Consider the following 19,073-nt stretch of genomic DNA (forward strand, 5'->3'; position numbering starts at 1 on the left):
AGAATTTGTTTTACTTCTCCTTGAATTTAGCTTAACAAATTTTTCCCTAAATCTAGAACATTTAATTAATAAATAGTCACTTTAAAATTGATTATGTAATATCTACTTAGTTTCCTTTTTTCCCCTATCCATACTGAGGGCTTTGGCTGAATAACAACAACTACTATTTTGCTTTCTGAGTTATAACATACACCTACCTCGTCTCTTTCAACTTCATCTAACAGATTTATTTATGGTCCTATTAGCATATTTATTTCCTTTTATTTAAATTTACATCTCTACTGCAGTTTATAAAATAAATATTAAATACAGTTGCAATAGAGAGATGTGAAAGAAAAGTCCTGTCTCCTGAAACTGCTCTTTAAAAATACATAACTTCCTTTTAGCTGACTTTGGAAAAAAGCTTCTATACATCTTCAACTAATAGAAGCTATAAAAAAAAGTTTGTAATATTGGAACCAGTTGAGAAACCACAAGTATTCAAATGCAGGAAATCATGATTTTATAACATTTTAATGTGATCTACTCTTGGGAAACAAAGTTAACCAAGCCCTATTTCTGTACAGGAAATATTCCACTGTACAGTTGTAATACATTGTGGTGAGGGGTACAGCTGCAAATTTTTCACCTGTAATGCCCCACTGGTATTGTGGCTTACTGAATTGCATCAAGATTGCCTTCCTGTCCGGAAAGCCCTCTAAGTACAAACAAGACTCTAAGCCCAGGTTTTATTTTCCCTTGGTATCAGAATATGGTAATTTAAGAGCCCTGAGAAATGCTTTTTAACCTTTTAGAAGAAATACGTAGCATTCTTTTATTAGGAACTACGTTCTCTGCCTTTTTAAAACAACATGTGACCAACTTATCTTATTAATTTATCAGGCTAGCAGGTTCAGAGCGAATGCAGGTGTGTACAGCAATGTAATCTGTCACAGATACTGGCTTTTTTCATTATGGAAAAATTACTCTAAACACACTACCAATTTTTGTTAAGGAAGCACAGAACAGCACTGTGCTACAACTGAGCAGATTTTTGCAGAACTTTTTTAACAGGAAAATGTATTTACTCATAAGCATCAAACCCATTTTTTTCTACCGTCATTCATCTTGAGACTGAGTTTATGTTAAGATCACTTGCTTTTCTAGTAGCAAAAGCAACAGTATTTAATCTAATTTATTAGGGTCTTAATTTTTTGTGTAAGTATTGAGAAACAAAAGTATATAGATAGGAGATTTTACATTAGGGACTTACCTACATCTTGCAATACTCCTCATTCTCTTTTTCTGATACAGGAACAATCTTCCACACTTTATTTAAGGGTTTTCATTTTCTAAGCTTCAGTGTTTATTAATAATATAAGCACTACGCTGTTGAAATGTAGTCACCTCTGGGATTGAGGGTAGCAGGCTATTAATACATAAAGTACCGCATAATTTTCGGTATATGGGCTATTTTCACCACATATTCTCACCACAGTAAAGCCTGACTCCTACAAGAACTGCCACCAGATCAGCATATGCAGGAAGGACTTCGGTTTGTGAAGTTTCATAAATCAGAGCTACAAAATCTGAAAAGTCCAGAACACGAGGAGAGTGTAAATCTGTCATTAAGATAATCTGATGGTTTCGTCAGTCCTCTGGCACCCGGTAGAATTTTCACTGGCTGAGTAACCCCAAAGGGTAAATTTCAGTGTGATGCACAGGCAAATTATGCACAACTTCCATTAACATTCCCAACAAGTTACGCTTAACTCCCTGCAGACTGCACAGAAACTGTAGGCCAAACGATACAGTCTCATCTCGATGCAGTGAACACTAAGATCACACGGCAAAATAATTAGGATTATACACACAAAATGCAGTAACAAAATAGTAAAGTCTGAGATAATCCTACTCTCAGGCATGGAAGTTCACAAACAATGTTTAAAGCTGGAATTCCTAAGGAGAACGGGCTCTGTTTCAACATCTGCTTAAGACTGACTGTGTAACGCTGCAACTCCTTTAGCCCCTACTTCCTTCCCAGCAAGAAAACAAAGACAATACTTCTAGTTATTAATCAGAGTCTTAATTTTGGCTCACATGTGCAAAACTCTGCCCAGCATCACAAAACTTGCTGGCATGCAGTTCATCTGAAGTGTAAGTGACTCAGGCCACAGGCAAGACTTCGGCCCTCTCAAACAGACCAGTTGTTTGCACGATGACCTGCATCCACTTTTGCACACATGCACGGATGTAAAAATCATGTTTACTGATGGGGATGCGGTTTCCCACATTAGAATAAAAGGCATTTGTTACAGTTGTAGTTTATGATCAGGTACACTCAATTACACTGTACTATTCCATTTCAAATGTGCTGCAACTCTTCACAAAAAACACCATATGCAGCCTACCCGCAGTAGTCGTATGACTAGCACAGCCATTCTGAGTAACATCCAGAGGTAGAAAACAAGAAGTGGAAGTTTTAAAAAGCAGCAACTTTGCTTTCACAACAACTAGACAAATTATTTCACTGTCCATCTACAAAGTCTGATTATTTGAAGACAGCGCTGACCTGCATGGCAGTAGATACAAAAATGTGCAAACTGACAGGTTTATTGATAAAGACGGCTGAACTTTACAGCTTACTATCTAATAACAGTATGAACTTAAATCACTAATCTGTCACACACAAATCATCTGGACTTCCAAAATAGTTGTTGCTTTGGGAATGTTAAGGAATAAATCAAACACGAATAAAATTTGTGGTTTCCCAAAAAGCTCCTTTCCCAGACTCTCAAATGCCCAGCTGAACACTGCAGCCCCAACAGGGAATGAAAAGTAAAAAGGAAGCAGAGCCAGCCAAAAATGAGGTATTCTCTGTTAAAAGGAAAAATGAATGTCTTTGACGTTGATCATAATTCTTTTCCTGTTGACTGCCATGTCAAATCTTTCCTGGAATAATGACTTACAGTAGGTCTAATGTCAGTCATTCTTAAGCTCAAGCTTCCTTAAGCCACTGTTTAAACAACCACAAGGTGTTAGAAAATGACTTTTTATTGGCTGACAGTGTTGAAAAAAATCAGATTCCAGGCTGCAGTTTGCAAATACTTTGTTTAAATAGCATAAGCATGTAAGGCAATGCAATAGCCATTTTTTTTGAATCCTCACCTTTTGAAGGTGGAAATATTTTAGATTCTTCTAAAAGAGATTTCACCATCCTAGCAAATTTTCTAGTTAGAGCAAGTGCTCTAATGAATTTTACCAGAGGTTTTATTTACCTAGTCTTTCTTTAATAAAGAACCATACTCACTGCCCTGATTTTCTCCAGTAGACCTTGAGATCTGGATAATTTAATCACCACTTTTCTAAACCAGGAGTAAGTGCTCTGTTTATTAGAAGACTATATAAAGAAGAAAGGACAAAAAAGGAGACCTCAACAGACATTCATCTTTTCATCAGCTGTTATAATGCTGACTACACTTGCATGCAATAGGAATCCTGGCAGGTACACAAAGGAAACATCCTCAAATACAAAAACCTGTCAGGGTTATAGCTCAGTAGATATTTTATTTTTACTTCATATGGAGAAATGAAAAAATGCCATAGATTAACTTCTTTTTGTTTTGTAAGCGTTAACAGTTTGTATCTCTTACTGGATGACAATCCAGCTGAAAGATTGATTAAGTCTGTGTTGGTGGTGCATCTTAAATTAGAGAGCTCAGAATTTGGAGCATTACACATTGTATGATCACTGATTAGACAAATGTGGTTTTCTCCACCTCTTAAAATCATGGCCACTTGTGTAAACACTCTTGTGACAATGCAGAACTTTTTGTTTGAGATAAGGTGCAGTGGCAGCAATATCCCTTACTGGAAAGATAGCTTGAGCAGTGTTTAGAAAGCTCTAGGTACAGCTAAATATATTAGTAAAGGTTTATGAGGGATCAAAAAATGGCATGAGGGATAAAGAAATGGCAAACACTGAGTATCTCTGTATGGAGCTCACTAGCTCAAACAGGCCTCCAGCTGTACAGGAAATTTTTTGTATGTCCTGGTCACCTGCTTGCATAAAAAAGCTTAATATTTCCTTGATGGCCTACAAATTGCTTTCATATTCTGGTGAGCCCCTCCGAGTCTTTGCTCCTACCCCTGCCAACCAAAACCTATCAAACTCATTCTTGGTAAAGATAGAAAAAGATGGTCCAGATGAAATCAGAAAAGTAAAGCAACACAGGCTAATCAGAGGCAAAGACAAATGTGAATCTGAGATTCTCAAGACTGCAGGGAGACACAGGAAGACTTTGGCAAACTAGAAACATAGTGCAAGCACAGTTTCAAGCCCCACAGCAGAGATATCCAGCAGCTCTTTCTTTGATTCTAAATGCCTAAATGTAGCTAATTCCTACTGTATCTGTACAATTTGTAAGTCACTACTGAATCACAAACACATTTTTTTCCCTGCAACTTCCTCCTTCAAATTATAAAAATACAATTGTCTGGAATTAGAAATTGCTCTTACTCCTTTCTTCCTAATGCCATGTTTCCAAAGCAACCAGAACAATCAGGATGGAAGAAGTAGCCACAAATTTTCTTTCAGCAGTCCCTGTAACCAGCTCAAACCAATTCTGACCCAGACCATTCTATGGTTCTATGATTCTCATCTTTAGGGAGATGAGGAGAGAGACAATGAAGCCCGTTGCCTGCAGTTCAGACTGGATAGCACTCTTTTGTTCCCAAGTTGCTCATACATGTTCCACAACTCTGACACCCCTGAGGAGATATTTCTTTATAACTTATAAAAGATATTCTGCTTGGAGGCTATTACCATACTTCAAAGTCCTCAGTGGAAGACATGGACATATTAACTCACAAGAACAAGATTTGTCATCACCACCAATTCCAACTTTAATCTGCTATGGAATAAGAATATCACAGAGCAAATGAAAGACCTTTTGCCCTGCAATGATGAGCTGGTTGCCTTGCAGAACAGAATTTACTGTTAAACTGGGAAATCGAGGCATACCTTGTCTTCACACATGAATACTTGCTGAGACAAATCTATAAACATCCACATAATTTTTAGCATAGAAATTATATGCACAAGAGTGTGTCCTAATGTAACATTAACTGGTTTGGAGCAATATGTGCAGATTTTGTCTCTCTGGTTTTGTGTACACATTTCAAATACATGATAAAATAGGCTTTTAAAGTTGCTCAACCACAAGACTTTCTGTTATCAGCAATCTACTTGAATGATTTAAGAGTTTAATCTGTTGGAACTCAGAAAATCTCAGTAAGCATACTTTTTGATGTACCAATATCAATCTTAAATATTTTAAAGTAATGGCACTGCTACTCCATCCTGCTTGTTATCTTTTGAATTAATTTTGTGAAATTTCCCCAAGACTTTCCTCTGCTCCTGAGGTGTGAACATGATTCTCACATCAACACGGTTCTAACCCTTTGCCCTTGCTGATTTGGGCAGTAATGGATTACCCTGGCTTACATGACATTAGATGGAGTCAGCACTGGGATTAACTTTGCTCTTACAAAATGTGCGCTGTCTTCAGTGAAGTTATTGCTGGAAACTGCTTTTTCTTCTCTGTGTCTTTTAAAAATAATCTTAGCAGTAGCCAAGATCAAAAGGGTATGCCTTTACCAACATTTGAGTTGCTGCCTGAAGGTCTTTTCTGTAGATCCCCATTATACAAGGGGTACATTAGTGGTGGCTTAGAGCAATATTTACCACGTTACTCAGACAAGACACAGCCTTTTCTTCTTGACTTTTTCTTCTTAAGAGAACATGAAACTACTGCTCCTGTGTGTATATTCTTTCATCCCACGTAGACCTTTACTAAGATATTTAGCTGTACCTAGAGCTTTCCAAACACCAAAAAAAACCGTACAACTTGGAAAACAGACAATCATTAGCAGAAATGAAACAGAAGTCAAGAGTTAATAGTTTTGATTAAAGAACTAGGAAATATAAAAGGCCAAGCAGTATTCTATATCCATTGCATATCTCTTTCTTGATACAGAACCCAGTATTAACTTTTTTCTTCCAGTTAGCTATACAAGGTTGTACTCAAACTACTTGTAAGCACAGTGACAAATTGATTTTGCCTTCACTTCACTGATTTTGTTTTCCAAAAATAATACCCGTGTATCTACTTGACTAGGAAGAGCTTGGAAATATTACTCTATAAACTTTAGAACAGTCTTCGGAAGGTATATTCAGAAAAGTTCTTGTTAGGGCTGTACATACAAGGGGAGTAAAATAAGAAAAGATCTCTGTCTCCAAAGGGGATAGAAATGATGCCAGAGAGTGACTTAAGTACCTGAGGATAAGAAACACCCTGTATGACTGAACAGGAACTCCTTAAAAAATTAAGAGGTACCAGGCAAGTCTAAAGGTGTTTCATCAAATACTATTTATCTGAAAGAATGATAAATCACACAGACCCAAAGAATGTTTGTAGCATGTGAAAATGGGACAATGAGGGATTAAAAATGAAATAGAAAGGGTCTGCAATGCCCAGAATGAACAAGTTCAGACATTCTCAATGTCCCAAAGGATATACAATCCTGATGTAGTTTCTTGCAAGTACATTTAGGATTCTATCTCACTTCCTTCAGACAAACAGATCAAATTTCTGTTTCGAGCTGTTAAAGAAAATGCAACCTGCTATGCCATGGCAGAAACATCAGGTTTTCCTTTTCCCTCCACAAACAAAAGCAATAACATTGGGATTGTAAAAAAGTAAAGTATTAGAAACTGCTTACATTTTCAACTACACATGTAAAAGCACAAAAAAATAAGCTCTTGGGATAACCTAGAAAAAGCAGCAAGGTAAGGTTTCATAGAAACAATATGGTTCATAGCAACTCTTATAATCTGAAGCTGTTCACTTATCCTTTGGCCGCAGCAGATGACACGCAACTTCAATATCTAGAAAAATTCTCTTTATGGTGAATCTTTTGCAAGTTCCAGGAATTTAAAGAATAGCTATAAAACCAAAGAGACTTCTAAACCCTACCCATGATTAAAAAGATATGCCAAAAGAAGTTTAACAAAGATGGAAAGCTAAATGAAATGTCATAGCAAATTACTCGGAAAGAAAGAACATGCAACTGGCAAGCTTTCCTTCAAGACAAACTACAGAAGTGCACCTTTGCCTGAATTTATTTGAAGTAAAAGATTAAGGGAGACTGGTAACACAGCTGGTGACATTATGGGTCCTCCTAGCATTTGAACATATATACAATGCTGGGAAAGTTAAAAAAATATATTTTAATATACTTTGATATCATTATTGTCTTTAAATTTATATCCTATCTTTTAAAAAAAAGCTGAAGTCTTTGCCTTGCAGATGTTCCTCTAATGTTTCCTGTCAAGAAGTGAATATAAGCACTGCTTTGCCTTTTTTCTCTTGATATTTTGTGGATTTTCCATATGCAAGAAATACACAATATATTAAGAAACAGGCATATGTCCATACAGGGAAAAAAGTGGAGCTGATGAAAAGCTTCCTGATTAAATTATATCAGAACCTAAAGTTTGAGATGAGTATTTGGTAAATGTAGTTTACCTAAAGAATTTGAAAATCGACTCTATTACTTATTCTGCCCAAATATCTATGTTAGCCTAATAAACAAGCAGCATATTGCCCATGTTTTAAAGAGCTGATGATCTACACTGTGCAGAGCTGCTCTGTGTAGGTGCACGATCATTTCCGGAAAATATGATAAATCACCACCCAGGACCAACAACAGTTACTCCCATAATTAATGGCCTGCTACCAAAATGTGGATCCCCTTGTAGGCATTTCTGCACCCCATGGGCCCAAGTGCACAGTTTTTGAACAGATGTCCTCTAATTTGGCTGATAACTTTCACCTCTTCCCTTACAATTGAAAGCCCAAAGTGGTAGTATAAGACTTATGAAGAATGAATTACTCATAAAATTGACAGACCTTAAGAAGAGAGTGTGCCACAGCAAAAAACATCAGGGATGCTCGACCACAAATTTAAAACAAGGCTGATGGAAACACTTCTTCAGTCAATGTATAACATCAAATGCAAACCCGAATTACATGATGATCACTAGAAGTTGACAGAACCTGAACATAGGTAACTGGGGTGCTTGATGTGGCGGTACATCAAGTACCAAGCACGCCATTGCCAGCAGGTCCAGAGAAGTGACTCTCCTGCTCTACACTGTACTAGTGGTCTCACCTCAAGTACTCTGTGCAGTTTTGGGTGCTACAGTATAAGAGGGGCATGAAAATATTGGACAGTATCCAGAGGAGGGCAATGAGGATGGTGAAGGGTCTGGAGGGGGAAGTCTTATGAGGAGAGGCTGAAGTCCCTTGGTTTGTTAAGCCTGGAGAAGAGGAGGCTGAGGGGAGACCTCATTGCGGTCTATGGCTTCATGAAGAGGGGGAGCAAAGGGGCAGGTCTTTGGTGACCAGCGATAGAACCCAAGGGAACAGGATGAAGGTGAGACAGTGGAGGCTTAAGTTGGATATTAGGAAGAGGTTCTTTACTGAAAGGGTGGTCGGGCACTGGAATAGGCTCCCCAGGGAAGTGGTCACAAGACTGAGCTGGACTGAGGTCAAGAAGCATCTGGACAATGCACTCAGTCCCATGCTCTGACTTGGTTGGCCCTGTGTGGAGCCAGGAATTGGACTTGATGATTCTTATGAGTCCCTTCCAATTCAGTATATATTCTATGAGCTGAGTGCTTCCTGTGACTGGAGGGGAAATGAAAGATGATTGCAACTAACTTCTTTCCTCTAGACTGCAGCATGGAAGCACAAAGCAGTAGAACATGTATGCTACTAGAAGTCCTGCTGCTTATGCCCTCTTGAAGAAGAACCAATATTCCCCCTGTACAGGGTCATACCATTACACAAGCACATACATTATGTTTGTGATGTCTGTTACCTATAATGGGAGTTTAATGTAATTATACCAAAACCTTGGTGTGCTGTTCTCTGAAAATACCATCCTGAAAGAAGGCACATTGCTGACTTTCATAACAACCTAATAGGGTCATCAAGCCAGCATAGAATAACACAATTTTGATCTTTGATTCAAACCTCATGCCAAGTGGAGCTGATTTTTTTCCATTTCATTTTAATTTTCATATAACTGAAAGGAGCTGACATTTGGTTGTCTAGAGGGCAAAGAAATTGGCAGGGCGCTTACATGATCTCACTAACAGTATGTGCGTGGTAATAACATTATACCATTTATCTGAGGAAGATTATCCTACTTATCCATAACTCAAAGCATATTGGTGCATAATTCAATTTTAAAAGCAATTTTTAAAGTTATAGCAATAATGAAATATAATTCAACATTTCTTAACAAATAGGAAGACTTGGGAGGTATTTATTATTTATGTGGCTTGACTCCCAACCCTATTGTGATTAACAAGCAGATTCAAATTAGAAATAACAACAGATCCAATTTGTAATGCAAAAAAGAAATGGATAGTAACCAAATTAAACCAGCCAAAATTAAAATAAGTATGCAAGGAGCAGGTGCATTTATAAAGATGAATTATACTAGACAGGAGAGAATGTAACTACCTGATGGTGTATTTTAGAAAGCCAAAATTCTCAAGTTAAGAATCAGTGTAACTGCGAGGGTATGTTCTGTTTTGGGGGCACGGTGTCACACAGCTGCAGCATCCAGACCCAGCCCTCCTTTGAAGGGCAGGTCCATGATCTCACACAGTCAAACTGGCCTGTCAACTTCAGCCGTCTCAAAGCAGAATGAGAGAGAGTAGATCCTTTCCTGCTACCCTGCGGACCCTACCAGAAGCATCACAGACATCTGCCATCACGGGCCAGGGGAGGAGAGCTGGATTGGAGATTTTAGTTCAATGATTCCACTGTAATCTTGGCAATTTCAGAACAGGTCTTTCCTAAGACGTTTCAGTTGCAAAGCAAATGAAATCTTTAATTAAGGACTAATGGATGAAATAATAGGATAACAGAATAAAACTGCATGCCTGAACTGCATAAAACCAGAACTGATAAATTTGGTTGTATCTTATTATGTCATGTAAAAACATTACAGGTAAGTGGTTTAAGTGTTTGCACAAGTAGTTTTAGAACTAAGGATGTGCTTAAGATGTGGAATTTACCTCCTATTGACTTTATAGAGGCCTTGACATTTGTGCTTATTTTTAATAAACCTAAGCTTGAAAAACACTGACTTTACAGCAGTAACATTTTCTGTTGTTAATGGAAGTAGAAAACTCTCATTACCCACCTGAAGAACATCTCCAAGGTCAGCAGTGCTAATATCTGGGTCTTCAGTGGTATTAAAAGGAACAGGGTTAATTCTTACAAGAGTGAGCACTCTGGGTTCTGGATATCTCCACAACATCATTCCTGGACTCTCCTCAGTTTCATTGTAAAACACAACTTCATAGGCACCAGGCAGTTTTTGTGCTTCTGTCAAATGAAAGGAAGGTATAATCTGTTATATAATTTCTAGAAAGAAACATGCTGGTTTATGAGACCAAAGTAGTTAAAAATAAAACCCTCAGGATCAAAAGGAGAGAAAATAAAAAAGCAATTTCCCTGACTTTAAAAGATTACAGCTTAATGGAAAGAAATCAAAAAGAGGTTTGGTTTTTTTTTTTCATTCTAGCAGATGTCTTTTCAATTGCCTTTCCAAAAAAAGTAAAGTATTCATTTAATAGGTTACTACTGTATTTTCTCTATAATTAAAAAAAAAGAAAGAAAGAAAACCAGAAGAGCAATATTCTTCTTACCTGCATCTTGTATATACTGGAACAGGCCTGTTCTCAGATCGTCTGAGGTATGCTCAGTTTTTGAGGCCTGATTCCTATCTGTAGAAAACCAAGTGGGATGTGTACTTTCAGGTATCAATGTCTCAACATTGCCCTTTTTAGCGAGGTACTGCTGCAAAAGCTCTTGGAGAAGAACTAAACAGTTCAAATGCTCCTGACCCCAGAATACCTTTAAAAAAAAGAGAAAAAGAAAAAGCTGAAAGAGTAAAGACAAAACAATGCCACAGAAATATTTTGCTATTTTTGAAGGAAAAAACCTCATTTAATGGAGATAAGTCCTTTGGTCTTCATGTGCAGAAATGGGCCCAGAAGCAATGAGGAAGACAAAGAAGCAACTAGCAATTAATAAAGAAATGATACTTAAAACCACTGTGGGATGAAATCAAAGTCACCAGAAGAGAGTGACTTAAAAGTCCGTGGTAAGGGTAGGAGTAAACTAGTCAGGTGTGCACACAGTGCAATTGTTTTCACTGGGGAATAACAATTTTCAAACATGAGAAAAAAATAATCAGGGAGTCTAGTCGAGAAGGAAGCTTTTCCTTCTCCTGCATCTACAGGTAAGCCCATGGAATAAACCAACACTGGCCTGAAACACAGCTACAGCCAGTCCTGAGCTAAATAGTCCTGGGTTACCTAAGTCATCTCCCCAATTCAGTGCTTCTACTGCAGTTTCTAGAGCCCTTCTGGGCTCAGGGTCCCACACTTGGACTAGCATCACCTCAAAGGAGCTCTGTGCTTCCTAAGCTGAAGCCAGAGGCCTCAGTTCCTCACTGATGGAGCAGGGATGAATGCCTTTTCCCTCCACTTATATTAATTTTATTTTTAGGTAGCTAGAAGCCCAGAGCACAGAACTCCTACTACAATATTTGCAGGTGAGGCACCAATTTCATATAAGCTCTCTAGGCTCTGCTGCAATACATAGTAACAGTGGTAGAAAATGAGGTTATGTTTAGAGCTGGTAAAATCATTAGCTGTAAATAAATTAATTTGAAACAATTGTGAATGCTTTTGTCAGCATTCTGAAATCTATTCTGTCAGACCCAATACTTAATTGTTTTCTGCAGAAGTTAATTATCCCACTGTATACTCTAATAAGAAATGGTTTTCTCAGAGTTATAGGTATTTTTCTGGTCCTTGACAACCCATCCCAAATTTTGTGGAAAAAAACCCAACCCTTTTTATTATTCAAGTACCTGTGAACAACAAATAACAGAGAAACAAACTGACTTTATTTAATCACTAAGACTTTTTTTTTTTTTTTTTTTAAATTGTATTATTCAATTAGACCTATTCCCAGGGTTGTGGTTTTAAGAACTTCTAGTGCCGATTCTGGGAAAAGACCTAATGACATGAGTAAATGTAAAAATTTCCTCTTTGTGTTTTATATGCTTGATTTATGTATTTATTTTTAAACATTTGGTGTGTATAGATACTACAATAAAAATAATTAAACCAAGAAATATATTAAAGCCCACTGGTTCAAACTCCACAGAATCTATTTTTCATTTCAAGAACGCCCATGGTTCTTGGACCGGTTTCAAGTTGTGGGCACTTCCAAAAAGGAGAGGGTAGCATGGAAAACTGCATATTAATTGCTACAAATGACAGCTTATAATTACTCCCCTGAGAAATTGGTCTAAGTTTAAAAAAAAAGGATATGTATTTCTTAAAGCTACCCCTAGGCATCACAGACACTGGGCTCACGGACAAACACATCAGAACAGGGTCCTAGATACTCAGTGTTAGTAATCTGACCCAGTAGTTTTAAGCGAACACACAAGTACAGCTACACTACATGGTGTAAAGAATATTTAACAAATAAGCCAAAGCAAAACACTGTACACAATTTTTCAATCACCAGTTTTACACAGAAGAACAGGCACTTATTTTAAAAGGTAAAAATAAAAGCCTCCCAAATCAAACAAGCAAAAAACCCCACCCAACCCAACTCAAGGAACTGATGTAGGTTGCAAAGCCTTACAGGCTTTCATGGAATTTATTTATGAAATCTCAATGATCCAAAGCCAGCCCAGCTCAACAGCAGAACCAAAAGCCTCTCATACAGACCTGCAGCAGCCCTCCTCTCAAATCAATGTACATTTTTGGGATGGATTGTTCTGGGCCAGGATCACCACTATGCTTACACCACTTGGCTTCCACATTAACAGAGCAGCAAAAAGGGCCCATCAGAGTTCTGGCTCTTTCTCTGAGACTTGTTTTAAGTAGGAAATCTTTTATGTCAAGGTCAAAAGATGATCCATGGATTCCTAAAAACAGAGAGCGACAGTTAATCCTGGTGGTAGTTATTCTTCAAACATTTATATGTTATTCCCTGAATTCACTTTACTATGAGCCTGGGAATCTCCATTCACAAGGAATGACACAAGTAGTCCCACTGACTTCATGGAAATACTTGAGTGGACAATTGCTCTCCTCTCCAAGCAAGAGCATCACAGTTGGGCCACAAGAGCTGTGATTTTTATTGTTTAACTTGCTCTTCCCACACCACCGAGCATGCTTGACACAGTGTTATATTTATGGAGCAGGTATGTCTCATCCACATTCCCTACCAAGAATTACTTGCCAAAACATTACGACTTTTTATATGTGTGAGCATTTTAAGGTTTATGAGAAGAGACATTTTTCATTAAACTATGATTTTATAAAAAAAAAGTAAAATTTAAGAACAGCTGCTTCACTTGACTGTATTTTAAACTGATAGGAAATAACTATTTTGAATGATTCTTAAAAAACAGGTTCATCTGAATTTTTTACATCATAGCCATTTGCCCTATACACAAGCTTTAGAAGGCATAAGAATGATAACGGCAGGTTAGATTTATGACAGAGATTATGTACTCTCATTAAAGACACAAACATTTTTAGGAAAGAAACATTATCTAGAGATGTCCCATGTCTTGTGAATTTAACTTACTGGAAAACTGTTTCATAACCCAAACCGTATGTAGTATCTCTGTATTTCCTTTGTGTATTTACATGGAAAGTACTATACCTGAGCCTGGGTTAATTTTGTTTCCTTCTGGTGCTTGTACTTGGACTCAACACTCTCAATACTGGATGGTACCATCCTTTATAATGCCCATGGCTTATTTTTCTAATGAAACCGGATACTTACCAAAAGCAAAAAATTAAAAACCACTTAAGGCTTACATACAGATGCTGCAAGGTACAGTTCCATTTTATATTTTCATCCCTTTGCTGGTAGAAAAGTCCCACAGAAACACAATGCCCTGTTTTGAATACACAGAGTAAAACTTCCCTGATGAATCTCTTTTAGAATCCAGAAAGAAGTCTGTCCCCATCTTGGGAGTTATGATTTCATAATACCAAGAAATATTTTATACAATGGAAGGAACTACATTGGATTTTAATTTTTTTTTTAATCCAGCATCTACTAGGAAGGTGGTCCAACAGTCCCCATAGCCAAATAATGGCACTGAATTGTATTCAACCCAAATAGGAACCACAAAGAGGAAGAATTGGTCCCTTGAGCAGGTTGGAGTTTAGTAAGAATGTCCAAGGCTCGAGCAAACCTTTGTCCCATGCCAGGGACAACAGGACCATTGACAGGATTTATGAAAGCGGTTTTAGCTCTGGGTAATTTAGACTGGCTTCTGGACCCCTGGGTCTGGTCTCATGTGTTACAGGTTTATACGGCAGAAACCGCTCTGCACTTTTTTGAACTTCAATGATAATCAAGAAAATTAACATCAGCACACCCTGACGCCTCTCCTTTTGGTACTGGTTCAGGCTTGATTCTGTAAACTGTGGAATGAAGCAGCTTCACATGCGGGCTTAAACCAAGAAAAAGAGGTATTTTTATGGGAAGAGCTGACTCTCACCCTCCTACACTCAGTCTAGTTATTTTAAGAGGCACTAAAATCTTTGGAAATTCAATTTTTTTTTTTATACTCTACATGGAGCTTTGATTTTAAAGAGAAGAAAGTCTCTGTAACTATTGCCCAATTCTGCAATATACAGAAATGTTCTATAGTTTTATTGCAATACGTGCCAAATTGCAGAAATAACAAAAGGGAAAAAGGAATGCCAGAATACAAGTGGTTTTATTTATGTTTTCTTTCACTGGGATTACACTTGGAAGGATTAGGCTTTGCAGTCTTTTTCTGTTGTCATCTCAGCTCCACAAAGTACAAAGAAAACACAATATCCAACAGCTTAAAAACAGAACTGAGCACTCAGCACATAATACTGCTGGTTCAGAATCAGCAGTGCCTTTCTGAAATGCTATGTAAACAACGAAAAATAGACACAGTTAAGAATAAGGAAGTATTAGTAAATTTCGAATAAATGAAACATTACAGGACACATCCATGAATTGTGTCCAACAAGTACCGTGAAACTCTCAGGGACTCAGACAGGGATCTTTATTTTCCTTGCTGCGACCCAGATTGCTCTTGCGTGGGCAAGAGTTGCAGCCCCATCCTTCCCAGCATTTTTATCTAGATGCCCTTTTGGGGATGAAGTGATTTCTGGTATAAAAACCAATCTGCTGTTAATAAAAACAAGGCAGAGAGCATTCAGACAAACTTGCATGAAGCAATGTCTTGAGGAAGCTTAAAGACAACAAATGAAGAATGTGAACATGCATACACCCTTAAAATAAAGAGTAAATAAAGAGATCTCTGGGCCTAAGGGAATCTTCAATGGGGTACCAATACTATGGAAATCCTGAAAGGATGACATTACAAAAGAAATAATCTCACAACCTAAGGGAAGGGAGTGAAGAAACACCACTATGCACTAGGAGGGGACTTGTTTTAACACTGCTAAATGCCATACTAACATTTAAAGTACATGCTCAGTTAGTAAAGTTGCTTTCCAATGACCAAAGCAGTCATCTCAGAAAGGTAAATATGCTAAATAATTCTGCTCTGTTTTTTTCCCTCCCACACACTATTTTCAGTCAGTCCTTTCATGCATCTCTCACAAACTTCTATTGTAGAATTTTAACTTCAATTTAAACAGATTAAATCAAAGTCTCCATTTGAAATGAACTTGAGATGGCACCACACAGAAGCAATATATCTTCATAAACGATTGTTGTGATGTGTAGAAGTTAACTTGTTCTGTTTGGATTATTGCTCATGAACACCAACACACTTTTCAGTATATGCAATAATTTACTTCCAGGAACAAATAGTTTCATGACTTTTAAAATACTCCTCCAAGAGACTAATAAATATAGAGCACTTGCTTTGGACAGTGTTTAAAAAATGCTGCCAGGCCTCCATTGTCAGGTTTCATGCAGACCCACAATCGTACCACAATGTGCTGCCACACTAACTGAGCAAAATACAACTTACACAGGGCTTCTGCACTCCTCTGCAAGGATTACCTTTATGATGATATATGATCAAGAGGAATATCCAGGTATTTTTATACAGTTGGAAATAATGCAGGAGGGTTTTTCAAGAAATTAACTTGCTTAGAAATTAAAGATTGAGATCATTAAAACAGAATAGTGAAGAAAATTTACTAAAAGACATTTGCTTTGATATTCTAACATCTTTCTTTTTTTAGTCAGTAGAAGTTTGATTTATTCTAACACTTACAAAGTCATCTCATAGAATCTGAGCACTCTAATATAGTTACAAATACATATATGTTAGAGTTTACATACAATAATTATATAGTTACATTAGCATTTACGAATAATAAGAGGCTCCATGTCTGTTAAAGGGCCCTGTGTGCATAAATCCATTTGTGTGAATATAAAAAAAAGACCTAGCCTGTTTTAATAGATGCAAGAAATGCACCAAAACAACCCTTGCCTTCCAGTAACAATCGCTTAGTGTTTAGGCAAAGCAGGTGTTAAGAAAGAGCTTGTTATCTTTCCTGGTTCACAGACAAAGGGAGAGGCAATGTTTTAACATTAACTATGGACTTTCTGTTTTCAAAAATATTTTAAAGTGCTGATATTTGAATCAACTCCAAATGAAACAAGTAGAAATGTAGCAGCATATTTTTTCCTTCTATTACGGTCTGTGCTTAGCTATGCTCTTCCATAGCTGCAAATCCTGCCTGGTTCACTGCACTGTCACCTAATACAACGTAGAGCATGACTTTAATTGGCAAAATTCTATGTATGAAAAGAGCTTTAAGAGAATGGAAACACGTGTACTATTAAAAAAAACACAGCAAATGACACTGGACTATAGTGGAGCTCTCTTTCAAAAAGCATCTAGGAAGCTAGGAGCTTTGCTACAAACCACAGTGGTAGTAGGAAGAAAAGCACTTGTCTGTGTTTAGGGCAGTTCTGAAGCAAGACTGTCCCAAAGCACAGAGCCTGCCGTGCTGGTTCAGACTGGGCAAGATGCACACAAGCAATGTGGTGTGCACTGACCGCTGCAGCTGGCAGACTGCATTCCAACCCAAAGGATTGTGGTTCACTCTGGAGGGAGAGGTCCAGGCTCTCCAGGGGATGCTCCCTGCCTGGGTGGCAGAGATAGAACCTGGCTGCTGAAGGTTAATTCGCAAGTAGTTTTCCTTATTGCTGTGTGCTTTAATGTCACACATTCCTAAGGTGATAATCAGTGATATTTGCTTTTAAGCATTTGCTCATCATACTTGCAACTTCAGTAGCTAGCTTAAAGTTGCCAAAGACAGTTCTGAATATGTAAATATATCATTATAGCTAATATATTGATAGTTAGCTACACTATCTTTTTCCTCTTAAGAAAACTTAAGATACATCATGTAATGAGTGGTTACGCTACAGTTCAACAGCTCTGTTCACAGGTATCCTCTATGAAGCAGCACCTGAGAAGAAAGGGTAACAAAGCTATGAAAATAATTGCAGGGGAAATGCTGCAGTTAATTTAAGACTCAGACAATTTATTTAAGTCTGGAAACAGCAGTAGCAAACAAATGGTGAGACGTAGTAAAGGAAATTTTCCAGGAGAGATTTAGTTAACAATCCATTGACCGCACTGGATTTCTCATTAGTGTCGAGCTGAATCTTATGATCGCTCATTCTCCCCACGAGAACAGTTTTTACACATTACCAATTAACTATTCTTTAGTGAAAGAGAGTTTTTCAGCATTACATGTGGACATATGCAGACTCTGTAAAAACACGAGATGTGTAACACACGGTAAACAGAAAGTAATGATCTTAAACAGGCCAAACCCTTGAATTCGTCACTAATAAATGTCCCCATGCATTCAGCAGTCCTGGCTGCTGGGAGCCTGTTTTCTTCAAATACTTCAAACACTAAAATCCAGGAACATTTATTATTTTAATCCATTACAGGCAGTGCTTGATTTAACTTTATTGGTTGTGGTGGTGGTAGTAGTTATAGTGGGGGTAAAGCTATGTTCTTTTACACATCATTTCAAAAGGGCTTAATTATATTTTATAGCTCAGGCCAGGAATCCTGCTTGTTTTGTGTCTAACAAGGTTCAAATGGAGTTCAGGTCAGTGATGAATCAGAAGAGAAGTCAAAGATGGTTATCTATTTGAAATGAGCTCATCTCCCTTAAAGAGTAACTGGGCAGGTACATCATGTTCATTATACTACTGCATACTAAATAGCTGAAAAATCACAATTCACTTAATTTGGTAATTTTGAATGTGATGCCTGATCAGAGAAAACATATAAAGTTAAGAGCTAAGGGGATTTTCATTTTTGGTCAAGGCTGTCTTTAGTATACAATAATCTAGAATATATTTGCAAAGTTCTATATTGCCCTATCTTATTCTAATTAAGTGGAGAAAAATGCATACTGGAAACTAACAAAAACAATGTTCAATTTGCATCTGAGTCCAGATTTCAAAACTGACCAAATGCTACACTGACGTGAGTAATATTTGGTTCTTGCATCATGAACATTTTATCTTTAGATATCATCAGTTTTCAGAAAAGAGACTAAACATTCTTATCCCAGTTACAGATGGCCGTGGAAAGGTTCTTCAATTAAAAAAAAAAAATCCATGTATTTTCACATCTTAATTTTTTGGTGGTTGGTTGAAAACTTTGTTTTATTTTCAGGAGAGAGCTGCTGCCTACACTATCATTGATTTATAAAGTTGTAGATACTTAGCATTACTAAAAAATAAATATCAGACATCGAATGCCTGCACAGTAAATGAAGTATTACAAAACAGTGGATACCACTCAAAATGTAGCCCTACACAATTGCCACAAGGTTGAATTACAATTGTGGCTTTGGTGTCTTGCTCCTCTGCTCTATACTCAATTAACTGGATTTCAACTGCTTT

At 37.4% G+C, this 19,073-nt stretch overlaps 1 protein-coding gene across 1 annotated transcript in view; it reads right to left on the minus strand.

The window, feature by feature from the left end:
• Positions 1 to 19,073, minus strand: part of VPS13B (vacuolar protein sorting 13 homolog B) — a gene marked incomplete at both ends in the record, with an annotated part of 442,808 nt that overhangs the window by 74,063 nt on the left and 349,672 nt on the right. Inside the window, 3 exons of the mRNA XM_084260382.1 lie at positions 10,264 to 10,448; positions 10,772 to 10,979; positions 12,878 to 13,077. Of these exons, the coding sequence (XP_084116508.1) occupies positions 10,264 to 10,448; positions 10,772 to 10,979; positions 12,878 to 13,077 (593 nt within the window). The remainder of the gene's footprint in view (positions 1 to 10,263; positions 10,449 to 10,771; positions 10,980 to 12,877; positions 13,078 to 19,073) is intronic.

The sequence above is a fragment of the Gallinula chloropus genome (assembly GCF_964237585.1).
Source record: "Gallinula chloropus genome assembly, chromosome: 2".
Lineage (NCBI taxonomy): Eukaryota > Metazoa > Chordata > Aves > Gruiformes > Rallidae > Gallinula > Gallinula chloropus.